General features: G+C 38.4%; 1 protein-coding gene across 1 annotated transcript; it reads right to left on the reverse strand.

Moving 5' to 3' along the window:
- Positions 1 to 9,924: 9,924 nt before the first annotated feature.
- LOC122670472 (probable prefoldin subunit 3) lies at positions 9,925 to 25,563 on the reverse strand. The gene is made up of 6 exons (XM_043867359.1): positions 25,397 to 25,563; positions 24,018 to 24,075; positions 23,829 to 23,900; positions 10,434 to 10,553; positions 10,252 to 10,353; positions 9,925 to 10,155 (listed from the first exon to the last, which is right to left on the reverse strand). Exons 1-6 carry the CDS (start codon positions 25,522 to 25,524, stop codon positions 10,078 to 10,080), a joined length of 558 nt encoding a protein of 185 aa, XP_043723294.1. The 5' UTR covers positions 25,525 to 25,563; the 3' UTR covers positions 9,925 to 10,077.
- Positions 25,564 to 27,312: the final 1,749 nt, after the last annotated feature.

The following is a 27,312-nucleotide window of genomic DNA, read 5'->3' on the forward strand; positions in this document are numbered from 1 at the left end:
AAGATTCACAAATTCCTATAAGGTTTTAATATGTTTCCTAAAATAATATCTCAATTCCTTCTCATGTGCATCTGAAGCCCGTAGTGAATGAAACCCTTTCACTGTGGTTTAAGGCAAACTTGATCCTTTTTAGGGACTGGATTCAAGTCTTGGACCTGATCCATGGTGCCCATATGGGGTGGCCTGACCCAACCCGTAAGCAAGGGGAGGGAGCCCCTCCCTCTCCTCCTTTCCTATTTAGAGTGAAAGACTGCAACGGGTGGTACTTTAGGGTTTTGACTATGTATAGATGTTGTAACCTGAAGGCCTCATATCCTCATATCATTAATACTAGAAACCAAATTTTCCCTCTCTTTACTCTCCAAGTACTTGTGCTATTTGTGAGACTTTATCTCTTCCCAAGGATTTTGTAGTGTGAAGTTCTCTATAGAGAAATCTAACAAGATACTCGAACAATCGCAAAGAAGATTGTTCGAGTTCGTAAAGCTTGTAATTAAATCTGTACGAGATCCTCTTCTGCTGCGTTCCCATCTCTGTTCAAATAACACCCTAACAGTTGATGATTTATTTACAAAAGAAAAAGAACGCTACCTTGGTGCGTACGATGCGCTGCTCATGCGTTCAAACACAAGGGCAGACAAAATAACCGCCACACCCCAAAAATTCCACCTCACCATAGAGGTGCTGGGATCTACACTCGCCCAAGTAGTGTTCTCTTTCAGCCCTTTTTTTTTTTTTTTTTTTCCACTTAAAAATAAGATTATATATTATAGATTACAATAAAATGATTTCAATCTTAAGTATTTCTTCCCCACAGCATCACTCACCACTACTTTCGGTCCATTTTACTTTTGTTGTCGATGATTCATACGTTAAGTTCGCGTGTACACGGTGAAGGGGATTTTAGTAATTTCAATAGATAATATCGACCTCCACAGAAATCAGAATAAGAAAAGTTAAAAGAAAAAGAGAAAACCGGTAGTACTGATTCTGATTGGCCTCCTCTGCTCCTCATCTCCTGCTGTGGTATATTATTTTGCTTTTTCCCTTCCCTTAACGCGTATTAAGGCTTTATTATTTCTTTATCGCACGTGTGACTCTTGCTGGCACAATTACCGCGTCACCAACTCACAGATCGTTCACTCCTTCCCCGACAAGCTAACAAGCCCTAGAAGGCTAAAGCTTAGAACACACCCAACACCGTCAAATTCTACTTAAGCACCTACAAGCCACAATCAATCCCTGTCTTCTCTCGTAATGGCAAACAAATCCTAGTTTCAAACTTTGAAAGTGTCATATTATTCATATTTGCTGGAAAAAAAAATTAGTTATCATATCTACATTCTAGAGTCTACACTATTAGGGGAGTGGAATCTAAGTGGAATCTAAGTTCCCTCCAATGACTTTTCCCACACTCCACATAGATGGTGGGAGATCGATTTTGATAGTTAAATGTTACTGGAGAGGATTCGGGTTCATGAGAGAGGAACAGACACTATTTGTGTGCGATAAATTAGCAAGTGGCACCAATAAAGGTGTGGGACATGGTATCATACAAGAAAGACATGGATCATTTCAAAGGAGGAGAGAGAGAGAGAGAGAGAGAGAGAGAGAGTATCATTAGTTAGTTTTCAATATCATATAAAACTTGGGAGAAACTTGTCTTAAAAATCGGCCTCTAAGATTTGAGAAGCCAAGATCATGTCAATTCACAAATCTTTTTATGAAATCGGTATGATTCTTTCTTCTTGTTTTTTTTGTTGGGTAGAAAATTGATTGGTTCCAACCATCATATGATTGATTTAGGATCATAAAAAAATCATCATACTCATATGACTGATATGGGATCGTAATAAACCATCATATTTTTTAACTAATATTCATGTAATCCAGATAGTTTTTTTCTAGTAGCTTCTTGATGCCAGTTGTTTTCTAATAGCTTTATTTTGACATTAGATCACCTTTTTTGTATGAGGGTTGGGATAAAAAATCAGCTCTTTGTTTTTTTGATCAAACGCACACACCAACTCGAAAGGGTTAACCAATCTTTCAAGTCAAATGCAAATAAATAAAAACACACACACTCCACCCACACCTGATGTGAGAATATAGTTGCTTTGATACAACTTATGCGAGGAGAGTGAACCCAAAACCATATCAATCCACATCAAATCTTTTTTATTGAATCATATTATGGTATGAATGATTAATCCATTCTCAATCACACGATTTAGATCTCTCTTCTCCAATAAACAACCAAGAGAATCGGAGATGGTAGGTAGTATATGATAGGTTATAGGAGCATGCCCTACCGTATCATTTACTTTCTCTCTTCTTTCACGTTATCATGACACACGCAGATACCATCATTACAATTATTAGGGTATCTCCTGGTCTTGTCTCTCTAGTCTCTACTGACTACAACTCTATCCCAAAGGAGCTTTTTGGTAATTTTGAAAAGGGAAAATAAAAAAGATTTGAGGGGTAGAATGGGAAAAGAAGCACCGAAATCGTCCAACAAATTAATAAATATATTTTTTTAAATCATTTTCGTGAAACTAAAAACTCTCCGCAATACACGGACCGGGTCGCCATCGTCCCGGTATTCGAAGCCCGACCGTTTGGCCCGTCCAAACCACACACGTGTAACAGATTAATTCCCTTTCTTGAAATTCCCGTAATCAAATTAATGACGTCCACGTGTCCTATCAGACGGTTGTCTCCTTGTCTCTAGGTTTTCGAAGCACGTGCCGTTTAACGCGGTTTTGGTATATTCTACGATTGCTTGTAATACACGCTCTCGAGATCTTGTGTAGGAATATTTTATATTTCTTTCAGTGAAAGTGGTGGGGTATTTTTAATTTTAAAATTTTTTAAAAATATATTAAAAAATTAAAATAATAATTTTTGGTCCAAATTTCGACTCGTGAGTTTGCTTCTAAGATAAGTTTAGGAGCTTGAAAAGAGACAAAAATAAATAAATAAATAAAATATAAAAATGGGGGTGGGAAGGGGCAAGAGGGGTTTGGTTCGGTTTTTAATTCCGTGGAAAAATTCAATTCAAAGGAGTCGCCATCTTCAGCTCTGCTCCGAGTCAAGTTTGGGACCAAAACCCAAGTTTTGACTACAGACATCAGTCTCCCCCTCCACCCTACCGGCCGTTCACCTTCCTGTGGGGTTTATCATGGATTTAAGTATCAGTATCATATCGTATTGTATCATACCGTATCGATAAAATCTAGAATCACTGGATTCTGATTTGTTAGTTGAAGCAGTCATTTCAAAAGCATCCATAGTGGAGCTAAGGAGATCTCATAGTTTCATATCCATCAGTTGCAATAAAATCCATCAAGAACATAGCCACATTAGCTCAGCCCATGGTGAGTTTTCTTGGTTTTTTCGAGTTCATTCTGTGATGTTAATCCTTCCAATCTCCTCAGACTTTTCCTTTTTCATGAATCTTTGATACGCGAACATAAAATAATAGCTCTTTTTTCATTGATCAATTTTAAATTATAATTTTTGACCAATAGTCAATACAGTGGCCAATCCCAAACTGTGACCCAAACCGACCAATATGTATCAATATCAGCCTTAGCCTGAGACCGATATTGTTATTGATACCGTGATGCAAAACCACGAGTTCTACTCAATACAGGTGATTTTTGTCATTTTACATTTTTCTCTAGATAATCTAAGTAGTTACAATATAGTTACAATATAGTTTCATCTTGAAACTACTATTTAGTTATAGAGGTCAATTTGTGTTCCTCTCTTCAATAGAAGAAAACCTATTTATGCTTTAATCATAGCATGTGCTTCAAATAAAAATGGTGATTGCATTTTACCTCTCTCTCTCTCTCTCTCCATTCCACAATTTGGTTTGGTTATGGGTTTAATTGACTTCTAAGGTCATAGCATGGTCCCCTTCCTATATTGAATGTTAAGAGCATGGCATATACCCAAAAACAAAATAAGGATTGAGTTTTTCCTCAAATCACGGTGAGGAAGGTTATCATTGGCCATGGATGGGTGTTTGGAAACCATGAATTAGGACCACCAATAACTAGAAAGAAACTAATAATGACCTTAGATTCATCAGTGTTTTTCTTCACCATGGGCGAAGAAAAATTCTCTATCAATCTAAATAGGCAAAAGTTTTCTTTCACTCATCTCCATTGATGATGTGACCTGATGAGAAAGCCTCGATCTCCTAAACGACCTTGGTGTCGAATGCTCACCCGGGCTAGCCAAAGGGTTGTAGAAGAACTCAAATGTTAGAATCGTTTGTGAGAAACTATAAAAAAAAAAAAAAAATGCTCTAATAAAGCGCAATAGAGCGAGAATACATATATAATAGTTTTTTGCTTCAGAGAGATTGAATTTTCGGTTCATCACTAATTTCCACACCCTATTTTTCATCGTCACCGATACTCTTCTTGGGTTCAATCAAAGGGTTTAATTGTCTATGATGAGGGTACCGATATCGATACCTAAGAACATATCTATTTGTGATAATAATGTTAAGAGAACCCAGATAACATATATAATATGTAAAGCTATGTTGAATTACATTTCATTTGGTAGATGTCTACTTAGTGATGAATGCTTTAACTCTATCTATCTTTTAATAAATAATGTCTTTAATTTCATTGTGGTTAGTTATAATTTTCTTTATAGATTAATGTCTTGTAGGGTGTTGACATCATTATCCACTAATGGAGGTAATTTAAACTAGTTTAGCCTACCTAGCTAGTTATATATATCCTTAGGAATTTAGATTAGGATATGGAAACTCTAAGTGAACAAAATATAATTATACCATCCAATCTTAGGGTAGTTTTAGTAGGAGTGTAGATTATATGATTAGAGTGTGATTAAAATATAAAGGAGGAGCTATCAGATCTAAATTATTGAGTCACCTAAGCATAGCTGCTGACTCAAACTTATCCTTTACCTCCCTCCCTGGTTATTAAGATTATATCTTTTTAAGTTGAGGGCTTTTGAGCAAGTGACATAAAGTAATGCACCAATGAGGTCTGACAAAATAGTTTCTTACATAAGAGGGCAGCAAGGTCATTCCATGTGTGGAGGAGAGAGATAGGGAGCGAGGATGCTAGTGGACCGTGGAAGATACACTAGCACCTTTTCTCTCTCTTTATTTTTCTTCTTTCGATTTGAAATTACTTCTCTGCCCATTATGTATGAATTGATGGGCTCCCAAATACTAGTTGCTCAAGAACTTCTAGAAGCAATTTGGTTCTCCTCCGGCTGTGGCGGGAGCCGGAGGCTCCAGCCCAGCAAAACAAGAGGTGTTTGGGTCATTTCACAGAGGTTTCACAGGTGGGCTCCTCTTGTGAAATGACCAACACCCCTCTATTTTTGCTGGGTTGGATCCTCCAGCTCCCGCCACGGTTGGAGGAAACCCAAGTCCTTCTAGAAGAGGGACCAGGTGAGAGACGTATGAAACTTGATGGGAAGGGAAAGAGAAGGACAGATAAATAATCATGGCCCATGCAAGTGAAGTTGTTATCCTGTGATTAAACTAATTAAGGGTAGTCAAATTTTATTTCTCATTCAAACTTCAAAAGGGAATATAAAACTTCAAAAGGGTAGAGAGAGAGAGAGAGAGAGAGAGAGAGAGAGAGAGTGAGGCTTTTAAGGAAGGAAAGGGTCCCTACAGCACATGTGGGGCTGAAGTCAACAGCACATGCTTGAGAGTTGAGACTTTCAAGTGGGTGGGTGCCTTCCTTTACAATATATAATTTGCAGAAGGGGTCTGACCGTCTCTGGGCTGGGGAGAAAGGAGAAAGGAAGGAAGGAAGGAAAGAAAAAACTAAGCTCCAGAAGAAGAAGAAGGTGGTGGTGGTGAGGACAGTGGAGGGCGGAGAAGGTCAAATTGAAATGAAGACAAGAACAGAATAATTATAAGGATTCAAAATAATTAATGATGATAAGGTGATGAGGGAGGGAGAGGATAAATACAGATATGCAGAGGGGGTGGGGTGGGGTGAGGACAAAATCATCAGAGCATCAATGACGTGCAAGTCTTTTGTTGTGACGTGTAGTTGGTATTGTTGTCTTTACACAGTGTACTACTATTACTACTACTCTATTCTTCTTTCTTTCCCTCTTTCCTCCTTCCTTCCTTCAGCCTCTCAATCAAGTGGTGACTGGGGATGGGATGTCATCAATAGTTAATTAGAGAAGGAATTTGAATGAATTTAATGGAAGATAGAAAAAGAGAAGGAGAATGAGAAAGGTCCAAACCTTTTTAATGTAATCCTAGTAAATAATAGTCTACCCTAGGGTGCAAGTTAGGCACTGACGGCCTGAGTTTACCCTGGCCCATCTTGAGTCCGAACAAGGTTTGGATTGAGATATTTTGGCCTTGAAGGTGCGTTATGGTTGAGAATTTCGAGTCTTGAGTCAGGGCTGGGCTGGATCAGGGTTGAGGCATCGGATTGATCCTGGCCCACTTGAACCCGACCTTGTCTTCTTCTTCTCCTTGTTCTTTCTTCTTATTCTTCTTTTTTCTTTTTTTTTGGTTCTTCTTCTATCTGTTCTTGCTTCTTCTTCTTACTAGCCTGGCCAGTCCACGCATCTCCCTCCCCCCCCCCCCCCCCGATGTTCAGGGTCAATCAGGGTCAACCTAACTTGAGGATGGGTCATGGTCGGATTTTTCTGGTCCTGAGTCAGAGCTCGGTCGGGCCTAGGCCCAGCAAAGGGAACTCAAGGTTGGACTAGGGTTTTAAAAGGCCCGGCCCAACCTGACTCTGTTGCAGCCCTAGTCTTCCCGACAAGGACTAGAGTTATGGATCCAAACGCCAAAGAGAACCCCCAAGTACTCCTTGTGCCGGGGTGTCAATCTGTCGGTTCGATTTTTTGTTTTTTTTGTTTTGTTTTTTGTCAAGATGGAATTGATTTCTGGGTGAGAATGGAAGAATGCAAGACCAAATCAATAGCCCAACTTGTTTAACTGGGAGGATGTGGTGGGAATATTGTGGAACTGGGTCCCAGTGTAGTGGGTTGGGGAATAGGGATGAGATTTTTACTTGTCCCATTAATAGTAATCAAAGTCCCTTGTTTATTATGAGACTATATATAGCATAAGGGTGGGATTTTCAAGTGCCACATCAAAAGACCAAGTATTTAATGTTGTTCCCCGAGCTTTTGTAAATTCACTACTCCAAGTTAAATAAACAAGATTGGGGTGGGATTTTGAAGTGCCACATTAGCACTTTCCCACCCCAATTCTCCCACCCCACCTAAGTCCATGTCAAACAAACAGGTCCTAAGAAAAAGTTTGGTTGATTTCGATTTTGGTCTAGATTGAGTTTGATTTATTTCGATTTTTTCTTATCGAATTTTTATTTTAATGAAAATATATTAAGGAAAAGGAACAGACTATGGAGCAAAACCAAAGCGGCTAAACACAGGGGGATCTCCCAAATGACCAAAACAAAATACATAACATGATACATCAAAACCCTGATGGTTGTCGGGTTGTTATCGGTTTGATATTAGATTTGGTCTGGTTTAGTTTCGATTTGCCAACTATATATAATTACATAAGGGAAAAAGCAGGCTGCTCAGTCGCGTGGTTCTTGCACCCAGACATAGGAGCACATGAAATGACCCTTTCAACTCCTAGTAAAATAAAAAATCCCGTTCATACAAATGCCCTTGCACGTGCTCTCATTGGCTCCTACATTGGTGCAAGGGTTGCACGACTAGGCAACGATCTCTTGCCCTATCGATTTGATCAAGTTTCAGCCCGATTTTCCTTGTTCAGTGTGATTTTGAGTCGATATACTTTTAGCCGGATCCATAATACCCCAAATCAAAGGTTGCTTTGGTTTGACTGATTCGATTTAGGGTTTGACACCCCTACCTTGTGCCTTTCCTTGTCCATATGGAGTGCACGATTTAGGGTTTGACACCCTACCTTGTGCCTTTCCTTGTTCATATGGAGTTCAGTTGCAAGGTCAGTCTTTAGCCTCGAGCTTACCTGATCTACCAAAAGGTAGGGTTTAAACACACAGAATCCAATCCGGATTGGTCCCAACCAATTTGATTATCACTAAAATCATGAAACCGTTTAATAAATGATTCAGTTTTGGTTTTAAATTGAGACCGCTTAGTTAACCAGTTAAAACCGAATCAAACCGTTTAAACCAATGGTAAACCAATTAATATATACATAGTAAGTTAAGTCATTCATGGTTAGAATAAACAATTATTGCAAGAATAAACAAATCCCACTAAAAAATTAATAGACATTCAAATATTTTGAATAGAAAATAAAAAAATATAAATAACTATAACTTTACAATTATTAAAAGAAAACATATAATAATAATTAAGTCAATTCAATATTAGGTTTACATTTATTTCAATAAAAAAAACTATTTGAATAAAAAAAAAATAATAAAAAAAACCTTAATTAAACCAACTAAAGCCATTTCAAATTGAGACTGAAATAAAACTATTGAAACCATTTACTAAACGGTTGGGTTTTAGTTTTACCTAAAAATAGCTTGCACCAAATCGAACCGAAACCGTTGAACACCCTTACCCCAACATTGGTGTTTCAATGCTCTTTAGAAATTTTCCGTGGAGATGTTAGATCAGACAAAATCAGGATCAACCAAAGCTTATAAACATGGAATTGGGTTCCGGATCAATCCCCATGCCATCCTAATTCCGATCCTGAGTAGATCCATAACCTTAATTTCATCACAAGGATCCTGATCGATTCATATCGATCAATATAATCACTTCTCAGCCTTATCCCAACAAAATGGTACATAGATCCTTACCCTCCAATCAGCGATTGGTCGATCTAATACCTATTCTTGGAACCCTGTTCGATGAAGGTTTAGTGGACTTACGGTCTTGACCCATACTGATACCTATATAAATCGGAAGTATCGAGTTGATCGGACCATTTTACCCCTAAAAAATAAAAATATACAGATACTACTTCTTGGACCATTTTAGCCTTCAATGATTCGAATACCAACTACCCGTGTCAATGTCGTATCTGATATCAAAAAAAAAAAACCTAAATCCATGGATCGGACGTTCGGACCAACCACGAGCGACCACGAGAAATAGGCAGAGCAGTGAAGGTACTCTCAGTACCCTGATAATGAGATGACCACTTTGATTGATACATATAATATTTACAGAATATGATTGATAATCGATAGTTTGACTTTCGGTGTGAATGGCAGATATCTTTAGTGGGACCCATCGAACGTTCTTTTACTTACTGGGGCAATCTTTGATGCGATTGCCTCCTGCTACTCCACTACTTATTTCTATTTCTATTTCTATTTTTGTTTTCTCCACTTGTTTCTCTCAGACAACATAAAAACTGTTATATAACAACCAAGCAAAAACGCTTTTCTTATCAGCCCAAAGAGGCAATGCAATTGCAAGGACTGGGCATCTCACTGATATTTCCTCCCCAAGATACCCCATCATAACACCAATGATGATGCTAACACTAACACATTATAGTTTCAGGTTTTCACAGATGAAACTTCTGCTGCTGATCCCATCATCAGTTTCTCCACTGAAAACAAGATCTCAAACCCCTTCCAGAAAAACAAGAGCTTCCCCTCCAATTGGGACTATGTGATTCCGTCCAATTTAGAAGCTAACAGAACTCAATTCAATCATCTGTTGAACCTAGATGATCAAGGAGACCTAACAGTTAATGGTCAATGGAATTCAGTTCAAGCACAACCTAATATTTCAATACCAGTTTTATGTCACAATAGATCTATTCTATCCAATTAAAAAGAACTTGGGACAAGAAAACCACAGAATCCCCAGAGCCCAATTATCTGATTCTTTTGCAACAGACCAATCCCCTCTCCCCCCCACCCCCCAAAAAAACGAAACAGACTTGAGACCCCATCTGATAAACATTTCGATCAACTTCATAAAAGGGGTAGATAGCAGAGAAAATGAGAACATAATGAAACTAACAAATTTTTGGCTTGGAAAATCCAAAAATGCCACCCGAAATGCATAGTTAGTAACAGTCTAGGTGAAGGAGAAGCTTCAGGACTCCTTTGGGGCAGCAGCTTGCTTACTTCTGCGCTGATGAACATCCCAATTATACACACGAGCAATTGTGACCTGATCAATTGCATTTACTTAGCCAGGAAATCTTACCAATATGTATATAACATCAAAGAGGCAAAAAACAAGGACATGCTTAACACTGAGCAATACCTGAGTTATTGTCACTTGATCTCTCACGAATTGTTGATCACCAACAAGGACTTCTAAACTAGCTCTAGCATTTTCTAAATTCTTTTGTAGAAGAGCAACAGCCTACACAAGTAAAGGAATTAGACTTGCTTCCTTAATGCTCAAAGGAGAGTCAAATAATATTTCAAGCTATGACTAACAACCTCTTCACATGAATACTCCAACATGACATTTGCTCCAAGCCATAGACAAACAGAATCAGTATCGTCGATACGTGCCCGAGAATATATGCCCTCTGATACTTCAAAATCGGTGATCAATGCCTGCATCAAAGGATGCAGAGCTCAGGGAAAACTTACAATGTGATAAAACATAAAGTAATGATGGGTTTAGCCAGTCTAAAATACACAATCTTGAACTTAACCATAAGCTCAAAGATCCTTGACAACAGATAAACAATAACCAAAATTGAACTCTTCTGTGATCTACTATTTACATCTGCCACCAAAAAAAATGCCCATACCAAATACGTGTTCAATAAAAGAACACCATAAAAAGGTTAGATTCTTCGATGTGCTAAATGAACAGGACCCTGCATACACACACACAAAGGTCTCGTTGTTGGGAAAACAATTCTACCTATCCTCCTTTTTCTTTAGAGGATGAGTTCTGTAAAGTGTAATCTCTTAAGCAGATGAGTTGCCTAGGAGGGTTGACGGTTAAGAAGGATTCGCTGAGGACTTCACTTTACTGTCTAGGCCCCCTACGAGTATTCTTGGTTTTGGCCTCTTGTTGTTGCATGTTACCTTGTACCCCGTATAAAATTTGGTGATGTTACATATTAAAAAAAGCATAAATGTACTATACAACGACAAAATAGCCTTATCCCAACTAAATGGGGTCAGCCACATGGATCCTCAGTCTCCAATCCATTCTATTCGACATCATACCTGGTACAAGGCCTAAGCTATGCATGTCTTTCCTCACCACTTCTCCAATGGTTAATTTAGGCCTGCCCCTGGCTTTTTTAGTACCTTCAATCTGAGTCAGATCACTCCTTCGAACTGGAGCATCCCTAGGCCTTCATTAAACATGAAGGATTATTACATAATTTATCATGAATCGGGGCTACTCCCAACTCAGCTCTAATATGGTCATTCCTTACTTTATCCTTCCTAGTCTTGCCACACACCCATCTCAACATCCTCATCTCCGCTACACTAGTTTATCTATATGTTGCTTTTTAAAGGGATACGCCGATCACACAACACTCTAGACGCACCTCTCCACTTCATCCATCCTATTTTAAACCTCCAAGCAACATCATCCTCTATATTCCCTTCTTTACTTACGATTGAGCCTAGGTATCTAATATAGTCAGTTGATGAAATCTCCCTCTCATCCAAATTCACCACTTCATTTACTGTCCTAGTGTGGCTAAAGTTACACACCATATATTCTGTCTTTGTTCTACTTAATTGAAGACCTTTTGATTCCAAAGTTGATCTCCATAACTCCAACTTGGCGTTAATCTCTGCTCTCCAACTTGGCGTTAATCTCTGCTTTTGTCTCATCCACCAAAACAATATCATCAACAAAAAGCATACACCAAAGGAACCTCATCTTGCATGCCTCTGGTTAACTCATCCATGATTAGCGCAAATAGATAAGGGCTTAAGGCTGATCCTTGATGTAACCCCATCATAATTGGAAATTCTCTACCTTGAACCCCCACAATACTTACGCTAGTCACCACACCATCATACATATCTTTAATTATGTCCACATATTTATATGACACCCTTCTCTTCTCTAGGATATTTCAGATTAACTCACTAGGGACTCTATCGTAGGCTTTTTATAGGTCAATAAAGACCATATGGAGATCCTTCTTGCTCTCTCTGTATCTTTCCATGAGTCTCCTAAGTAAGAAAGTAGCTTCCATCGTAGATTTTCCTGGCATAAAACCAAATTGGTTCTCCGAAATAGTAGTTTTCTTTCTCAAGTGGGTTTAAATAACCCTCTCCCATAACTTCATTAGATGGCTCATTAGTTTTATGACTCTATAGTTATTGCAGCACTTCATTGTACTATATGCTCTTCAATGTTTCACGTAGCACCGGGAGCATAGTAGATACAACCAAGAGTAGCAAATAATACAACCTAGAAGGCGTGATTTTAGAGACAAAGGGTTTTTTTTTTGGGGTGTAGATACTATAAAAAATAGGTAATATTGCTATGTTATATGATTTTTGTCCATGGCATCATAACGCGAAGTCGTGGAGGGTGTCCGTCGATTTCGACTGCCATTCGACCATGTTTTATTTTTACTATTTTTAATGTGTTAATAGATGTATACTCAAGCCTGTTTTATTTTTTCTTATTGTTTTTTTTAAGAAGGGGAAGAAATCGAAAGAAATCAAGAGGAAAGAAGATGAAGAGGAAAAAGAAATCGAAGAGGAAGAAGAAATCAAGCAGGAAGAAGAAATCGAAGAGGAATTTCCTTCAGAAGAAGAAATAGGGGCATTGCTTTGTTATATGCAGCCCTTTTTGTCCACGCCATGACAACTATGGTGGGCATACCAAAAAGACCATGATTAATTTGATACTATGACCTTTAGAGTTATAAGCATGCCCAAGCACAAGTGCACAACAGATTTAGTTGCTGGGTTTTAGCAATGATTCTCTAGATATAGGCTCATCATAAAGCCACTCTTTAAAAATACCCATTTGTTATAGATGTTAGAGCTTATGGCACATATGTTCCCTCTACAATCACAGATAGAAATTTAGTGAATACATGTCATACCTTGTGCCACCTAAGTTAATGGGAAATAGAAATTTGGTAATACATTATTATTAGATTCAATGGCAATCTTCCCTCTTCAAAACAACACCCATCCACCATGTACTGGAAAACAAAATTTGCATTACACTTTCTTTTGTGAGAAAAATAAAAAGTAGTGTTTTCCCAATGGATGAAGGAACCCTAGTTTTGAAAACAAAAGGTTGTCCAGGTTGTTTTTTTGGTACAAATTGATATAGGACAGATTTAAAACTCACATGGTAAGGGCCCAAAATATTTTTTTTATTTTGAGGGTACAGAAGGGTGATTACTTGTTGGACTTTTAGCAAGGTTCATTAGAGGGTGAGTGAATAGGGTTCCTAAGATCAGAAAATAAGGTTTTAATATAATTTGTTGCAAAGCATATCTCTGACAATGTTTTGGCACTGACTAAGGGTTTCAGGGATTCAAGGAGAAAAATGCCTAGGGAATAGTCTCATTTTCTGTTGGAAGTTAGGATCAAATGTCAGACAGATAAATTGGGTTTGGCTAAAGGGGAATGGAAAGTGCTTGTAGGTTTCATAGCCTGATAGCGATTGATGAAAGTTTGGATGGCCAAAGATGCATACTATATATATATATATATATTTTTTTTTTTTTTTTGGGGGGGGTGGAAGGGAGGAATGAGGGAAGCTCTTGCAATAAGAGAAAGAAGTACATAAGAGAGAACTAACAGAAGAAGAAAGGGAAAAGAAGAGAGGACTCTAGCTACAGCAAGTAGGGACAAACAAGGGAACCCAGTTAAGGTTTCAGGGTTGGATATATCTCCATCCAAAAATGTAAATTCATCCTACATCAATATTTTTTTTGGAGTACGGTGCTTGCATGGACTTTAGCCACAAGTAAATGAAAAATATCATTAAATGATTACTAGGACCACCACTAAATTCAAAAGGGAGGAAATAAAACATTAAATAATGTAACAAAAGTTATAGAAAGAACCTTCTCAGCGCAACTAGACTTAAATAACTAAGTTACACCTCTTCCTTGGCCTTTATAACAGCTGAAAAGAAGCCACACACAAAAAAACAAGATCCCATCTCCTGCCTTGTTACTTGTCCATGAATTGTTAGAAGCAGATAATATATGTGGCTTGTGCCCAAGCTTATATATTATGTTGGCCAGCCATACAACAAATATAATAACCAGCTAATGTTTCAAGTCCCATACTCCCATAATCATATTATCACATGGATAATTAACTTTTCAATAATATTGGTGGATGGCTATGTTCAAAAGGGCACTCCCCCTTATAGATTTATCATGTGTGCACAGATGTCATCTTGGACACTTGTATGGACATGACTACACACTTAGTTAGACACTGCTGTTCGTCTCTTGCATATATGCTACCTCAACTGGTCCTGCTTTGATGTTTCCTCCCTATCCTAAAATACTAGTTGATTGTTTCCTTTTGTTTCATAATGTAGATCTAGATTGGTAGGAGACCAACTAGAAACCAATAACCAGGATCTGCCATGAACAGGGTAGTTCGAATAGGTCAAAATAGGTGTTTTTGGTTAAATTAGGGTTAGGGTTTAATGGGACCTAGGGTTTGATGGTAGGGTTATGCTAAGTTAAGGTAGGGGAGTCTTCTAGTGAAGGTCTTGTTAAGTTTTAACAAGTCTAGGCCTTTTTAATTAGAATCGGCAGCAAGGTTAGGGTTAGGGTTAGGGTTAGGGTTTCAGGCTTTTGATAAGAGGAAAAAATGGATTTTTAGGGTTTATGATGGTCAGATGAGGGAGCAACTTAGATCGAGTTTCCCAATGGGTGAGGGGAGAATTTGATCCAAATATGGGAGGGTTTTGATGGCTGGTTAGGTCTGGGTAGAATTTAGGTCTTGGGAAAATTGAAAACAAAAAGGCAGAATTTAGGGCTTGGGCTGTGAGAGGATTAGAAGAAGAATTGTAGGGGATGGGGATGATTCAAACTCACCGTTGTTGCAGAATTTCCTTGACAGCAGCTTGTTTGATTGTAGATCTTGAATAAAAATCAAAACTTGAATTGAACTTGAAAGTAGGGCTTCAAAAGAACAAAGAGAGCTTGAACGAACCACCCGGGCTTCACACCACAAGGTGTCGATTGGCTCAAACACCAATCCCACCAGCCTTGATCAAACACAAGACAAAAATCTTCAATGGAGAAGAAGAACAGCAAAAAGCTTTTTCATTAATATCAAAATTCGCGTTCAATACTTATCCCCCCTTACAACCTTATATAAAAGACTCAAAAATAGACTCCTACACTAAAAATGAAAGGCCTAATCCAATCCTTAACCTATTAGGTAACCAAAACTGATTAGAAAACTGAAATAGACTCAAAACAGAGTCCTGATCCAGCCCAACTAAACACTTAAAAGAAAAACTACTTTTTTTTTTTTGGGTAGAATAAAAGAAAAACTACTAAAATCACTAAAATTGAATCACTGGATCAAACCAGTTTTGGACCGGTACAATTTAAATACTAAAACATGAAATATACTAAGTATAGAAGGTAATCCCGTATGCAACCCTATTACCCATACTTTAGGTCCATAAAAGTAACCTATTATATAGAAAACCCATGGGATCAAAGGCCCAACATGTATAGAACCCAACCCTAGACTTATTCCTAATAAAACAAGCCTATTTCGGTGATGAATCTGCATCACTTCACTAGTGTATTATAAAAAAAGAGCATCCCAGTACATGATGCTTCCACTACTGCAGGGTCTGGGAGGGGCAAATGTACGCAGCCTTACCCCCTGCTTCGCAAGAGAGGCTGTTTCCAAGTGAACCCGCAACCAAAAGGTTGCAATACTGACCATTGCGCCAAGGCACGCCCACTGATGTATTATATTAGACAAAATATAGAAGTGTACATTTACCTCTATAATATGTATCAATCTTATCTAATACCCATATGGGAAGAGAATGGAAAGTGTTCTTCCACAATCTAGGTAATAATCAATTCCAGCATTTTCCTTTCGTGGAAGAACTTCCCATGACCTATTTTGGAGATATATGTCAAGCAAGACTGATCAATTAAATTTACATAGTGTTGGAATATGTACTCCAAAATACCGTGGGGGTATTCTGGTCCTTTTAGGATAGTTTTTATGTTATTAAGTTTTAGTCGGCTATGTGGGTTTTAGTCCCACATCGCCTATTTTAGTCTCTTGTAACTTTCCCCTCTATTATAAATAGAGGGGCTTACCTATCAATGAAGCTAAGCAATTATTCTCTCATTCTCTCTTTTCTAGCCCATGATTCTGCCAACATGGTATCAGAGCTGGTCTGATCTAGGTTAGAAAAAGAGAAAGAAAACCCTAGTCCATCTCTTCAATCGACTTCTCCCTACTTCTCCCTTTCTCGGCTTCTCCTTCTTCTGTTTTTCTTCTTCTCAACCTTGTATAGGGGCAGCACTAATGAGGTAAATACAGCATACCAATGATTTAGTTGCTGCCCCCCTCCCTTTCTACCTTTTTTTTTATTAAAAAAAAAATTCTGTTCGAAATCTGTTGGAGCCATACCTGCGATATTGTAGCTGTCCAGAATTTTTGGAGATCTGATTTCTACCTAATGAAGACTGGTCCTCCATTGTTGGAACCTCATATGCAGCCTTTTCCAGCACTCTTCTACCCTATTCCCTAGTCTTCCTTCCCCTTTTTTCTTTCTCTCCATCTTTTATTAAATTTTCCAGCCTCCATACCCAAATCGATCTCAACTTGTCAGGGTTTTTTAAAACCCTGACTCCAATCGTTTTTGGTGTTTCCTTTTTCAGATGCAGTTGATCTTTTGGGAGTGACTCCCTATTACTACAAGCCCTACTCGGCCTAAGTTTGGACCCTTTCTAATGGCTGGATTTATTTCTACAACAAAAATTCCTTAACCTGCTAATTTGGTTACCTGCCAAAACCCTGACTTTCAGGCTTCAGCTTTTGCTAATTTTTGGAGGGCTGATTACTCCCACTTCAAGGATCAATCGACCTCAATATTGCACCTATCCAAGTTTTTTGAAGACCCCTACCCCAATCGATCTCTTCTTTTCAGGGTTTTCCAAAACCTTGATAAAAATTGATTTGGGCTAGGGATGTTTGCTGCTGTTCGAGTGCTTTGGAGGCGGTTCTAACATTAAAAGAGAACTCTCCTTCATCAGTTCAAGGCTTGAAGAAGGTCCTTCATGTTGGTGTAATGCTGTAATGCTGCCCTGCTCTACTTCTGCGATTTTTTGGAGTCTCTCCGCTTTGATGATTAGGTCTCACTCTTACTGGAGATTGATTGTTCACCTTGGAGGTTCCATTCTAGCAGCCTTGGTCAGCATCTATTACATGTCTACATCAGCAATTACAGCCCCCATTCCCTAAATCGATCTCAACTTCAGGGTTTTCTAAAACCCTGACAACAACCGATTTTAGGGTTAGGGTTTTCCTATCAAGCTCATATTTTGAGGAGAGTCTTATACATATCAGAGGAGTATTCAACCTATATTTCGGCATCATTCATCAGTTATTTTTGGGAAAAATTCAGGTTCATTCTTATGGCTCGATTTTTCCAATTATCAACCTATTTTCCTTGTTTTTATGTGGCTGGCTGCTTCAACTACCTATTGGATCTACTGAGTGATTATCTTATATTTGTTGGTTCTATTGAGCTTTACTACCTACCTTGCTGGTTCTATTGATGCTTCTGTAAGCATGACTGGTTGACATGTTACTGCTGCCTTTATGTGGACTACTGCTGCCCTATTATTGAGACTGAGTATCCTACTATTGGAGATCGAATTTCTTTCATTATTGAAGACCCGAATCTACTACCGTGGAGATCAGCTTATTTGGGATTACAACAGTGTGTTCCAAGGTTATTGATTGCAACTATGAACCTATTCAGTTATGTGAAGCTTTTTTGGTTCATATCCGGCTTACTTTGAGAGCTTGATCCTAGCCTTATTCACTAATTCAGATCTGATCCAAGTTTTTTGTTGAAGCTTCTTACATCCATTGCTGTCTAGATATCTTCGTCAATTCTATTTAGCATGTGGGAGTTTAAAGTTTGGAATTTTGCACACTGGTTCTCCCTTGTGTGAAAATCGATCAAGTTTTTGAAGAATGGTGCCTTCTCCTTCTAAAAATCAGACCTGTTTTTTTAATTCAAATCTGATCATTGGAGATTGGTGTTTTGGAATTAGTTTGATCGATTGAAAAAGGTTGAAGATTACTGTGTTGCATGGTTTTTGTCTAGGGTTCATTATCCCATTGCTCTTTTCACTTCAGCACCTCCTAAAACATAACTTTGGCATATACCCATAATCTCTTTGGAAGTTAATGGTATTCTCTAATTTTCCATTTCTTCCTTTTCCATTACCCTTAGCACCTCTTGGAAAATTCTGGAATATTATGTTTTTGCCCTATCTCTTACATCATCTCTGTTATGTCCACGTGTACTACAAGTGAGGGGGGGATTATGTACAGTACACCTGCAAACATTGTAGAAGCAGAACTTGCAGGAACACTTGGTTCAAAACATAGAAGATTAGAGTTTTCACCATTGCCAATGGGTATCTACTTTGTTATTGGGTTGAATTTGCCGTAAGGGGGAGATTGAAGTATTAAAGTATTGAAGATGTTTGGTTATTGCCTGCCTATATGAGGTTCTACAGTTGGGTTGATTTTTTCCGCTGCTTGATCTTTTCTGTTGCTTGATTCATCTGCTTTCTGCCCTAGTTGCTTATCTTCAAGATTATCAATCAGAGATTCATCACTGGACAGCTGTTAAAGATTGGTAAAAGTTTGCTGCTCAAGTCTGCCCAGGTTTTGAAGATCTATTTTTTCAAGCTCTTGAAGGTTCATTTGGGAGCTGCATTCGTCTTAAAGCTGGATTCTGCTACAACTTAATTTTTTCCCATTTTGTTTAAGTTGGGCATTAGTACCTTGTATGCGCCAACTTGAGGGGGAGTGTTAGCATTATTATGGAGTTCTTTTTTTCTTTAGTTCAAGCTGGATCTTCTTTCTTTAATTATTTGTATAATCCAGCTTGAGGGGGAGTGTTGGAATATGTACTCCAGAATACCATGGGGGTATTCTGGTCCTTTTGGGGTAGTTTTTATGTTATTAAGTTTTAGTCGGCTATGTGGGTTTTAGTCCCACATCGCCTATTTTAGTCTCTTGTAACTTTCCCATCTATTATAAATAGAGGGGCTTACCTATCAACGAAGCTAAGCAATTATTCTCTCATTCTCTCTTTTCTAGCCCACGATTCTGCCAACACATAGCCATGTTTCAGTTTCTGTATTTTAGGGTTTTCTATATTCGACACTCCTTATTTGTATGTACACAGGAGATTCACGTCCATTTCCTCAAAGTTTAGGTGCACGGTAACATTGAGGAATGCCTCAAGCACTTTTAAACTGACTAATGTCATTATAATTCCCTGCTGGGCACAGATGAAAGTAGATGGAAATTTGGCCCCAAGGGGCTTTCTTGATGAAATCCTTTTACAGAAGTCTGTAGGACGAAACAGAGAAGACAACTATGAAATTTTTGCATAGGTGCACATCATTGCCAACATTTCAAACTTGAATCACTTAAAGAGATGCATCTAGCTTACGAAAGGGTGTCTTATGCACAAAAAAAGAAAAAAGCATTCCTCATATCTTTTCCTTGGTTGTATGGTGATCTCATCCTACTTTTTGACACTGTTTGCAATGTCATTGGTAAGAGCTTTATCAACCACCCAACCATGGACTGACATTGCCAAGGGTACAAGAGGGGAGGTTCTGTGGAAGATGACCCCAATCCCATTAGCACCACATTGGGGTAATTTTAAGGAGGGAATATGGGAATCTTTAATGACTCCCCCAGCCAAATTCAAATTTGAGCAGATGTATCCAGACCTTATTGAGCTCATTCAAACAAAGTTCCTAGACACAGAGTGGTTTCCAGAATACCTTCCATCATTTGCAATACTGTGGATCATGTAGAGAAACTAATACAGTTGGTGCCTTTTTGTCTATGTATGTCATCATTTTACAGTGGGTGCCTTTTTGTCTATGTTTTTGGGGAATCTAAAACTACTAACTTAAAGTTTCTGATCCGTCAAAACTTTTATACGATTTTTTAGTATAAATCAACTATAAAAATAATTTAAAGACCCTTGCCCTCCTGCTTGCTGCAGAATAACAGAATCCTAGTACCCTACTTTCTACAAATAATTTCAACCAAAAGTAATCCAAAATTAGTATGTCCACAAACTTATATCCTATTTCTAAATTGGCCATGAATGAATACAAGAAACCAGTACCTACGATTGTGAAGAGAGAGAGCAACAGCAGAGAACCCAACCTGCCACGATAGGATTTGGTGTGTCTCCTATCGTGGTTTCCTCCTTTATTTATAAATCAGCAAAGCAGAGTCTTAGTAGGAAACTTACAAAGACTCCAGCACCTAATTACAACCTAATACAGGGAAACAATAAAGGAAAGTAAACACTAATATTAAGGCCAACACCTAAACAAACTCAGACTCAACTTAGACACAAACCAAAACACTACAACTCAACATAATTCATAATAGGGGAACTGCTATTTGTTTATTTGTGTGTGCTTGTGTGTTGTCAAAAAGACTCCATCTTGGAACAACAAGAATATATATTAACTGCAGAACCAGTCTTGAACATATATAGCAGTCATAGACGACCATGAGCACAGAGAATTTCATTTTGGTAGCAATAGCAACTCAATCACACCAATCATCAACAACAATAGTAGAGAAAATTTTCGTGTCGAATAAATCTAAACAACAGCGAACAAAATAAGCAGCAGAGAACAGCAACCCCAATCCAAAATATCATAGCAGCAACAACATCATCATAAGCCCTTCTCAAGGAAGACAGGTAGTAAGAAATGTTCTCCATAAAGAAGACAGATAAAATTGCAGCATAGGTCATTGTGAACCACTGGTAAAGTGCAGTATAGGTTACTGCAAACCAAGTAACAACATAAGGTTGTTGGGGACCAAGTAGCAGTATAAGGTTGTTGGTGACCAAGTAGCAGCACGAGCAGCTAAATACCACATATAACTATCTACATAAGATAAAATTGTTGGTGAGGACACGAGCAGCTGAATACCACAAATAACTATCTTCATAAGATAAAATTGTTGGTGAGGACACGAACAGATGGTAATAATCTTCAAATAAGTAGATGACACAAGTAGATAATAAGTCTGCAGATAATAATCTCCAATCTCCCCCTCACGTGTAGCAGTACATGTGGACAAATAATGCAGAGGATACAATATGATCCCATAATTAAGCGCAGCCACAAATAAGATCCCAGATAGGTCAAATGTAACCAAATTTGAGCAAATAATCTCCAATAATAGCAATAACAACCATCACTCAATGTAATTGCCAATCTTCAAAAAATTGCAACCCCAAACAGATGTAATCTAGGGCCCACCAAAACAATAAAATTGCAAATATACGACCAATAAAAATTCTATAAATTCTGACCACTTATGGGTTCACCCAAATAAGAGAATACTCAAAATATGTCAATAACAAGAGGTAGTTGCAGTTCTGTAAATATATCAAGTTCTCAATGGGCAGTGGCAGGGCTGTAATTAAACATAATCTTGAAGGGTACTTTGGAAGGCATAAAGGAGTTAGGACTCACAGGTATTTTTATTTAAAGAATAGGGACAGACTTGGAACAAAAATAATTAAAGGACATAATAGAGTTAATGCAAAAGATAGGGGCAAAAAAGGAAAATAGGCTTTAAAAGAGAAGAACGTGACTGTCTCTACCCCTTGACAGTCACACAACCAGCAGGTAACACCAAGGGGAGGCGATATAACCAAGGGGGAAGGAGGGGCGGTAACAAGGGGATAAACCTTGCTGTCGAGAACCAAGGGGATGGAAGGTATTTGAGGCGGAAGGCTCCAGCGGTAAAGCGATAGCAACTTCATGGCGGTAACCATGGGGGAAAGCTAAACAGCAAAACAGATACAAAATTAGAAACAACTTCGTGCCCCGAACAATGGGACCAGGACTCCAACTTCGTCAGGAATTCCAACAGATCCAACGATCGCAAGTCGGACATTAATGATTTTTACAAAGCAGGAGTCAGTTACAACAATTGCAAATTCATCATCCATATCATAATTATGAAACAGTCTGGTCAAAACAGCGATGCCAACAGCAAATTGAGAAGAAGAAAACCAGGGATGCCAGCAGCAAATCAATACCATCTTCACAAAATAGCACCAGGATAGCAATTGATACCATCTTCAAGTATGATCTTCATACACATACATCAATCTTCATCAGTAAAACTCTAGTTCTTCATCTTCTATCAACTAGGGCTTCACAAAGGGGAATGGACAGCATAGGTGGCTATACGCCACAAACCAAAGAACCTAGAACAACTCTCAAACCAGCTATCAAGGAGAAAGCAAGCACTGGTTACAGCTCTGATACCATGTAGCGAAACCAAGACCTGAACCAGTACTCTGCGATTGTGAAGAGAGAGAGCAACAGAATAGAATCCAACCTATCACGATAGGATTCGGTGTGCCTCCTATCATGGCTTCCTCCTTTAATTATAAAACACCAAAGTAGAGTCTTAGTAGGAAACCTACTAAGACAACAACACTTAATTACAATCTAATACAAGGAAACAATAAAGGAAAGTAAACAATAATACTAACGCTAACACCTAAACCAACTCAGACTCAACTTAGACACAAACCTAAACTCTACAACTCAACATAACTCATGATAGGGACACTCCCCTATCACGAGTAACCTTTAACAAAGTAGTTGGTTATTAACTAGTTCAATTACACCAAATCAAAAAATTGAGCAAGTTTTGAAGAGAGAACTAAAGCACAAGTTACAGAACTGTGACTCCTAGAACATGGATCTCGATTAAACAACATAGCCCATGACACATTATCAGTTTAAATGGTTATGCCTGCACCTTGGCACCTTCTGTCTAAATTTATTTGATAATATAGTTACAACTGAAGATAAAAATGCCATAAGAACTCCAAATTATTATTAGTTTGAAGCTTTTCATGTAAAACTTTTGAATACATATGTACAGGACAGCCTTCATGATAGCTTATCTTGAATTTGCTGATCTGATCTCATACCAGTTGCTATGACAAGTTAGTAAACAAACAGAGATGCTGTAGTATATAGCAGAATTTGCAACCGAATTTATACAAACATGCATAAATCAAATTTCATACAACAACAACATCACCATCATGGCTTTATCCCAACTTAATGGGGTCGGCTACATGGATCCTAGAAGAGACAGTGGAATAATAATAAAGAAGTAAGAAGGGGGGGGGGGGGAGGGGGCATAGAACATGTACACAAACTCTAAGGCACCGTCCCTTCTTAGCTATGTACCACTCCATAACTACCAAACATTCTGCTCTAGGCCTCATAATGGAGTGTCATACCAAAAAAAAACAGCAATACATCATAATAGTCCAACTAAATGGGGTCGACCACATGGAATCTTTGATCTCCAATCAGCTCTATTCTTCACCACTTCTCCTAAGGTTATCTTAGGCCTGCTCCTGGTTCTTTTGGTTCCCTCAATCAGGATCAGCATAAATTAAATTTCATATATAAATAAAATATCCTGGATCCTATTTCACCATAGACATACCTTTATAATCCCAAGACATGCATATTATTGGCTATAGGAAGATAGTGTATCAATAATAACCAGAGAATGCATATAATCATGAATACGAACCTCACCGGTACCCTTCTGAGCTTGTAATGTGGCAACTATGTCTAAGCATTTCTCAATGTCGGGTATCTTTGCCTGGTGTTCACCGAAGGATGAAAAAGAAAAGGGGAAAGGACTAAGTGTTAGAAAATTGTAGAAGGAAGCCCTCTTCCAAGAGCAAAAGGTCAAGTAAGCAACAGAGGGGGGAAAAACCTGAAGATCCCTCTGCTGAGCAAGAAGTTTCATCTCGACCAATTTGTACTGCTGAAGCCTGTAAATTATATTACAGAAACAAGTAAGTGTGGAAATAAATCCAGCAGTCCCTTTTACATGATTTTGGGGTGTAATAAATGGGCTAAAGACTCTCACAATATATTGCCATGTTCTAGGTCTCTCTAGGGTTATGCCAATGAACCCTGTGGAACATGGTTCCTTTTATGCCGGGTCCTATAGAAGGAGCAGAATAGGGGAGTAGTTGAACATACTAGTTATCCTTTGCCAACTGAACTTTTGTAGCTACATTTAATTCCAGAGAGCAACTCACCCACAAAAGGGAAATTCCAGGGAGGGGTGGAACTCCAGAAAAGGAAATTATTTTTTTGCCATGCAATATCCTTCTCCCCTCCCCCCCCCCCCCAAAAAAAAAAAAAAAAAACTCTTTTTTTGCAAGGTTGGCGTAAAGTAAGATAACTAGATCAAATCTAAACAGCGATGAGTACAGCTCTAAGTTCTAAAAATGAATGGTAACATAGTGAACCAACGGCATCAATGCCATTCTTGCATACCACAATACATCTTTATTAACAATTACATTGTTATCTAAAAATTTTGATATTTCAAAATAGCCGGGATGAAACTTTAGCAAGTAGTAAAATGAACTCAACAAATGACAATGTGTGAATTGAAAATTCATGGCTGTCCCTGAATTGTGATCGGGTATAGAGGTCAAAAGGTGGATGGTGTTCTTGACCAGAGAGTATTTTTTTATATGTACAGGATATTGGACTTGAGGGATGATCACAACGGGGTGGGTTATAGTTTCTCTATGGAATGGCATAACTGTAAGCCTCAACTTTTCAGCAATGCAGTACTGCAGCACTTGAGTCAAACATAATTCAAAAGAAGTAGCTTTTGGGTTCGGAACAATAATATTGGGTGTCTTAATAAATCTATCATGCACTGTTTCAACATGAAATCATTTGACTTGCAATTAATCAGCATAGATTACTAAGACGCCAATCGAACAGAGTTTCCACGGGATCCCAGGTTTGGAACTTGAGTCTCATTTAATAAACAGGGTAATGAAACTACACCATTAAAAGCAGCTTCAGAGAAACCTATCAGAAGTATCAGCATTAGTATTTAACAAGTTTCTATACAATCCATCGATCCACTATAAAGAGAAGATCAAATGAAGTAGAAATTTTCCAAAGCAACAAGTCCTCCAAAACCAACAGAAAAAAGGCCCATCACCAAAACACCACAAAAACCCTAATGGGAACTTCAAAACCAGATTAACTATGAGCTGGAATATTCAAATAACGATGACCCATATAACCACATAAACATAAGAAGATAGGCAGGGTTCTTACCTCTCTTGAAGAAACGAGAGGGCAGAGTTTGCATCCAAGCCTGATTGTGTGAGATAAGTCTGAACATCTTCTACGAATGAAGCTCCGGGAATACCCCTTCGTTCCGAAACCGCAGAAGAAGAAGCCATTGAGAGAGAAAGAGAGTAAGTTAAAAACTGTATCAGTCTATAATTCACTGCAAATCTGGAAAGGCTTAAAGAATGCAAGTAGTCTGCAAGAGAGGGGTACTCGTGTCTTTATACGCCAACGAGAGCACCGTGAGCCGAGGAGTTGGGTTGGGTTTCAAACAATTAACGGGCTCGAATCCCTTACAGTAAGGGGCGCAAGTTTGGCCCTGACGGCCCTGGCCCGCCAAGTTTTAGCTACGAGGTGCTCATCTTCATGATTCTGTATCAAGCCCACAACTCTGACATTTGGGCCAAGCCCAGATCCTTATCGGTGGACTTAGCTCAAACTTGGTAAAGTTTGTCCAACCCAGCTATGGTAAACTTTGGTCTGAAAAAACTTCAGAAGTCTAGTCCAACCCGACCCTCCTCAAGCACGAGGGATGTTATTGGTGCTTTCATTGACCCATCCTTTTGCGGTTGATTACTTGGGAGGGGCGACCTAGTGTCAGAGTGAGAGCTGCTAGGAAAGTACTACTTACCACCGGGCAGAATCCTGGAGCAAGGTGGAGCCGCCTAGAAAAGGCTACCTGATGTGTAGAAGAAATATACATGGACTAAGTTTTCCTTTACCCGTAGAGAATGAAGAATTCCTTCGCCTTTGGTGGTGTGATCCCATGATTGGAGTCTTGCGTTACCATTATACTCCCACCCCCTATCATAAAGTTGAAATTACCCCCTCCCTACTACCACCCGATGGTGATGGCCATGGTGAAGGGATTCTTCCTTCATTAAGGAATTAATTTATTTATAAAAAATAAAAGAACAAGCACGTACAAAATGGATATGGAAAAGGCTGTGCATGCTATTGATGTGTATAATTCTCACATCTCTTTCCTCTCCTTCCCCCTTGACACACTCTCTCCTTGTTCTTTTCTTAGCTAAGTCTTACAATTAAATCATGAACGGTCACGAAACCCAACTGACCTAATTAAAGGGTACAAATTTTTTTCCTCTTTGGGTTTTTTTTTTTTTTTTTTTTTTGGATAGATAGACCCAAAGGAACTCATAACCTCTTAATTATGAGGTGTTGGTCTTTGACAACCAAACTACCCTTGGGGTTAATGGTGAAATCCTCCTTGGGTACTCAAGACAAAACTTTTCAAGTTTCAAAATGTTGAATGCACTGTATGATACAATATGAAACATGTAATTGTATGCCATTGGCAAAGCCATATGCTTGTTTGATCCTCTGATTGGATTAGAAAAAAATATTTTTGACCTCATACAATAAAGGGTGTGAGTCAATGATGAATCCACAATCCATTCATAACCAATGGTGAAGAGATTTCTCTCTTCAGCATTAATGAAGGAAATCTTAATAATCCTTTTAATTTGTTATATTAGCACAAGTAAAAGCAAATCTTGGTTTACAAATTTAAATTAATGAGTACTACATGGTAGTACCATAGGAGTACCATCAATATATTGTACCCGTTTCACCCATTGGATAAAAATAAATTGCTAAAAATCAAATATTAATAGGACATACACCACCCAATTAAACCTAATTTCTCAGTATCGAGCACAGTGAAAAGTGAAAGGGAATGAGAATAGGAATTAATATAGGTGTTTATCAATGTTTACAACAAATGAATTAGATCAATCCATTACTCTTAATCAGAACCAGACAATGCCTTGACCATAACCTGCATAACCTTCACTCGCATTTGCAAAGATTCTATGTATTCAGCCGTTTCCCTGAAAAGCCCATCCAAACCCATGGAATTCCTTCCATTTGGGATGAGTTTC

The sequence above is a fragment of the Telopea speciosissima genome, chromosome 8 (assembly GCF_018873765.1).
Source record: "Telopea speciosissima isolate NSW1024214 ecotype Mountain lineage chromosome 8, Tspe_v1, whole genome shotgun sequence".
Lineage (NCBI taxonomy): Eukaryota > Viridiplantae > Streptophyta > Magnoliopsida > Proteales > Proteaceae > Telopea > Telopea speciosissima.

Bases quoted from the DNA above. Each gene is read 5' to 3' on its own strand.
- LOC122670472 (XM_043867359.1), bottom strand. From the start codon at position 25,524: ATGGCTTCTTCTTCTGCGGTTTCGGAACGAAGGGGTATTCCCGGAGCT. The intron at 10,554-23,828 runs GTTCGTATTCAT...CCTTTGATGCAG, and splicing joins CTCAGAAGGGTACCGGTGAG to GCATTGATCACCGATTTTGA. The intron at 10,354-10,433 runs GTTGTTAGTCAT...TTACTTGTGTAG, and splicing joins TGGAGTATTCATGTGAAGAG to GCTGTTGCTCTTCTACAAAA.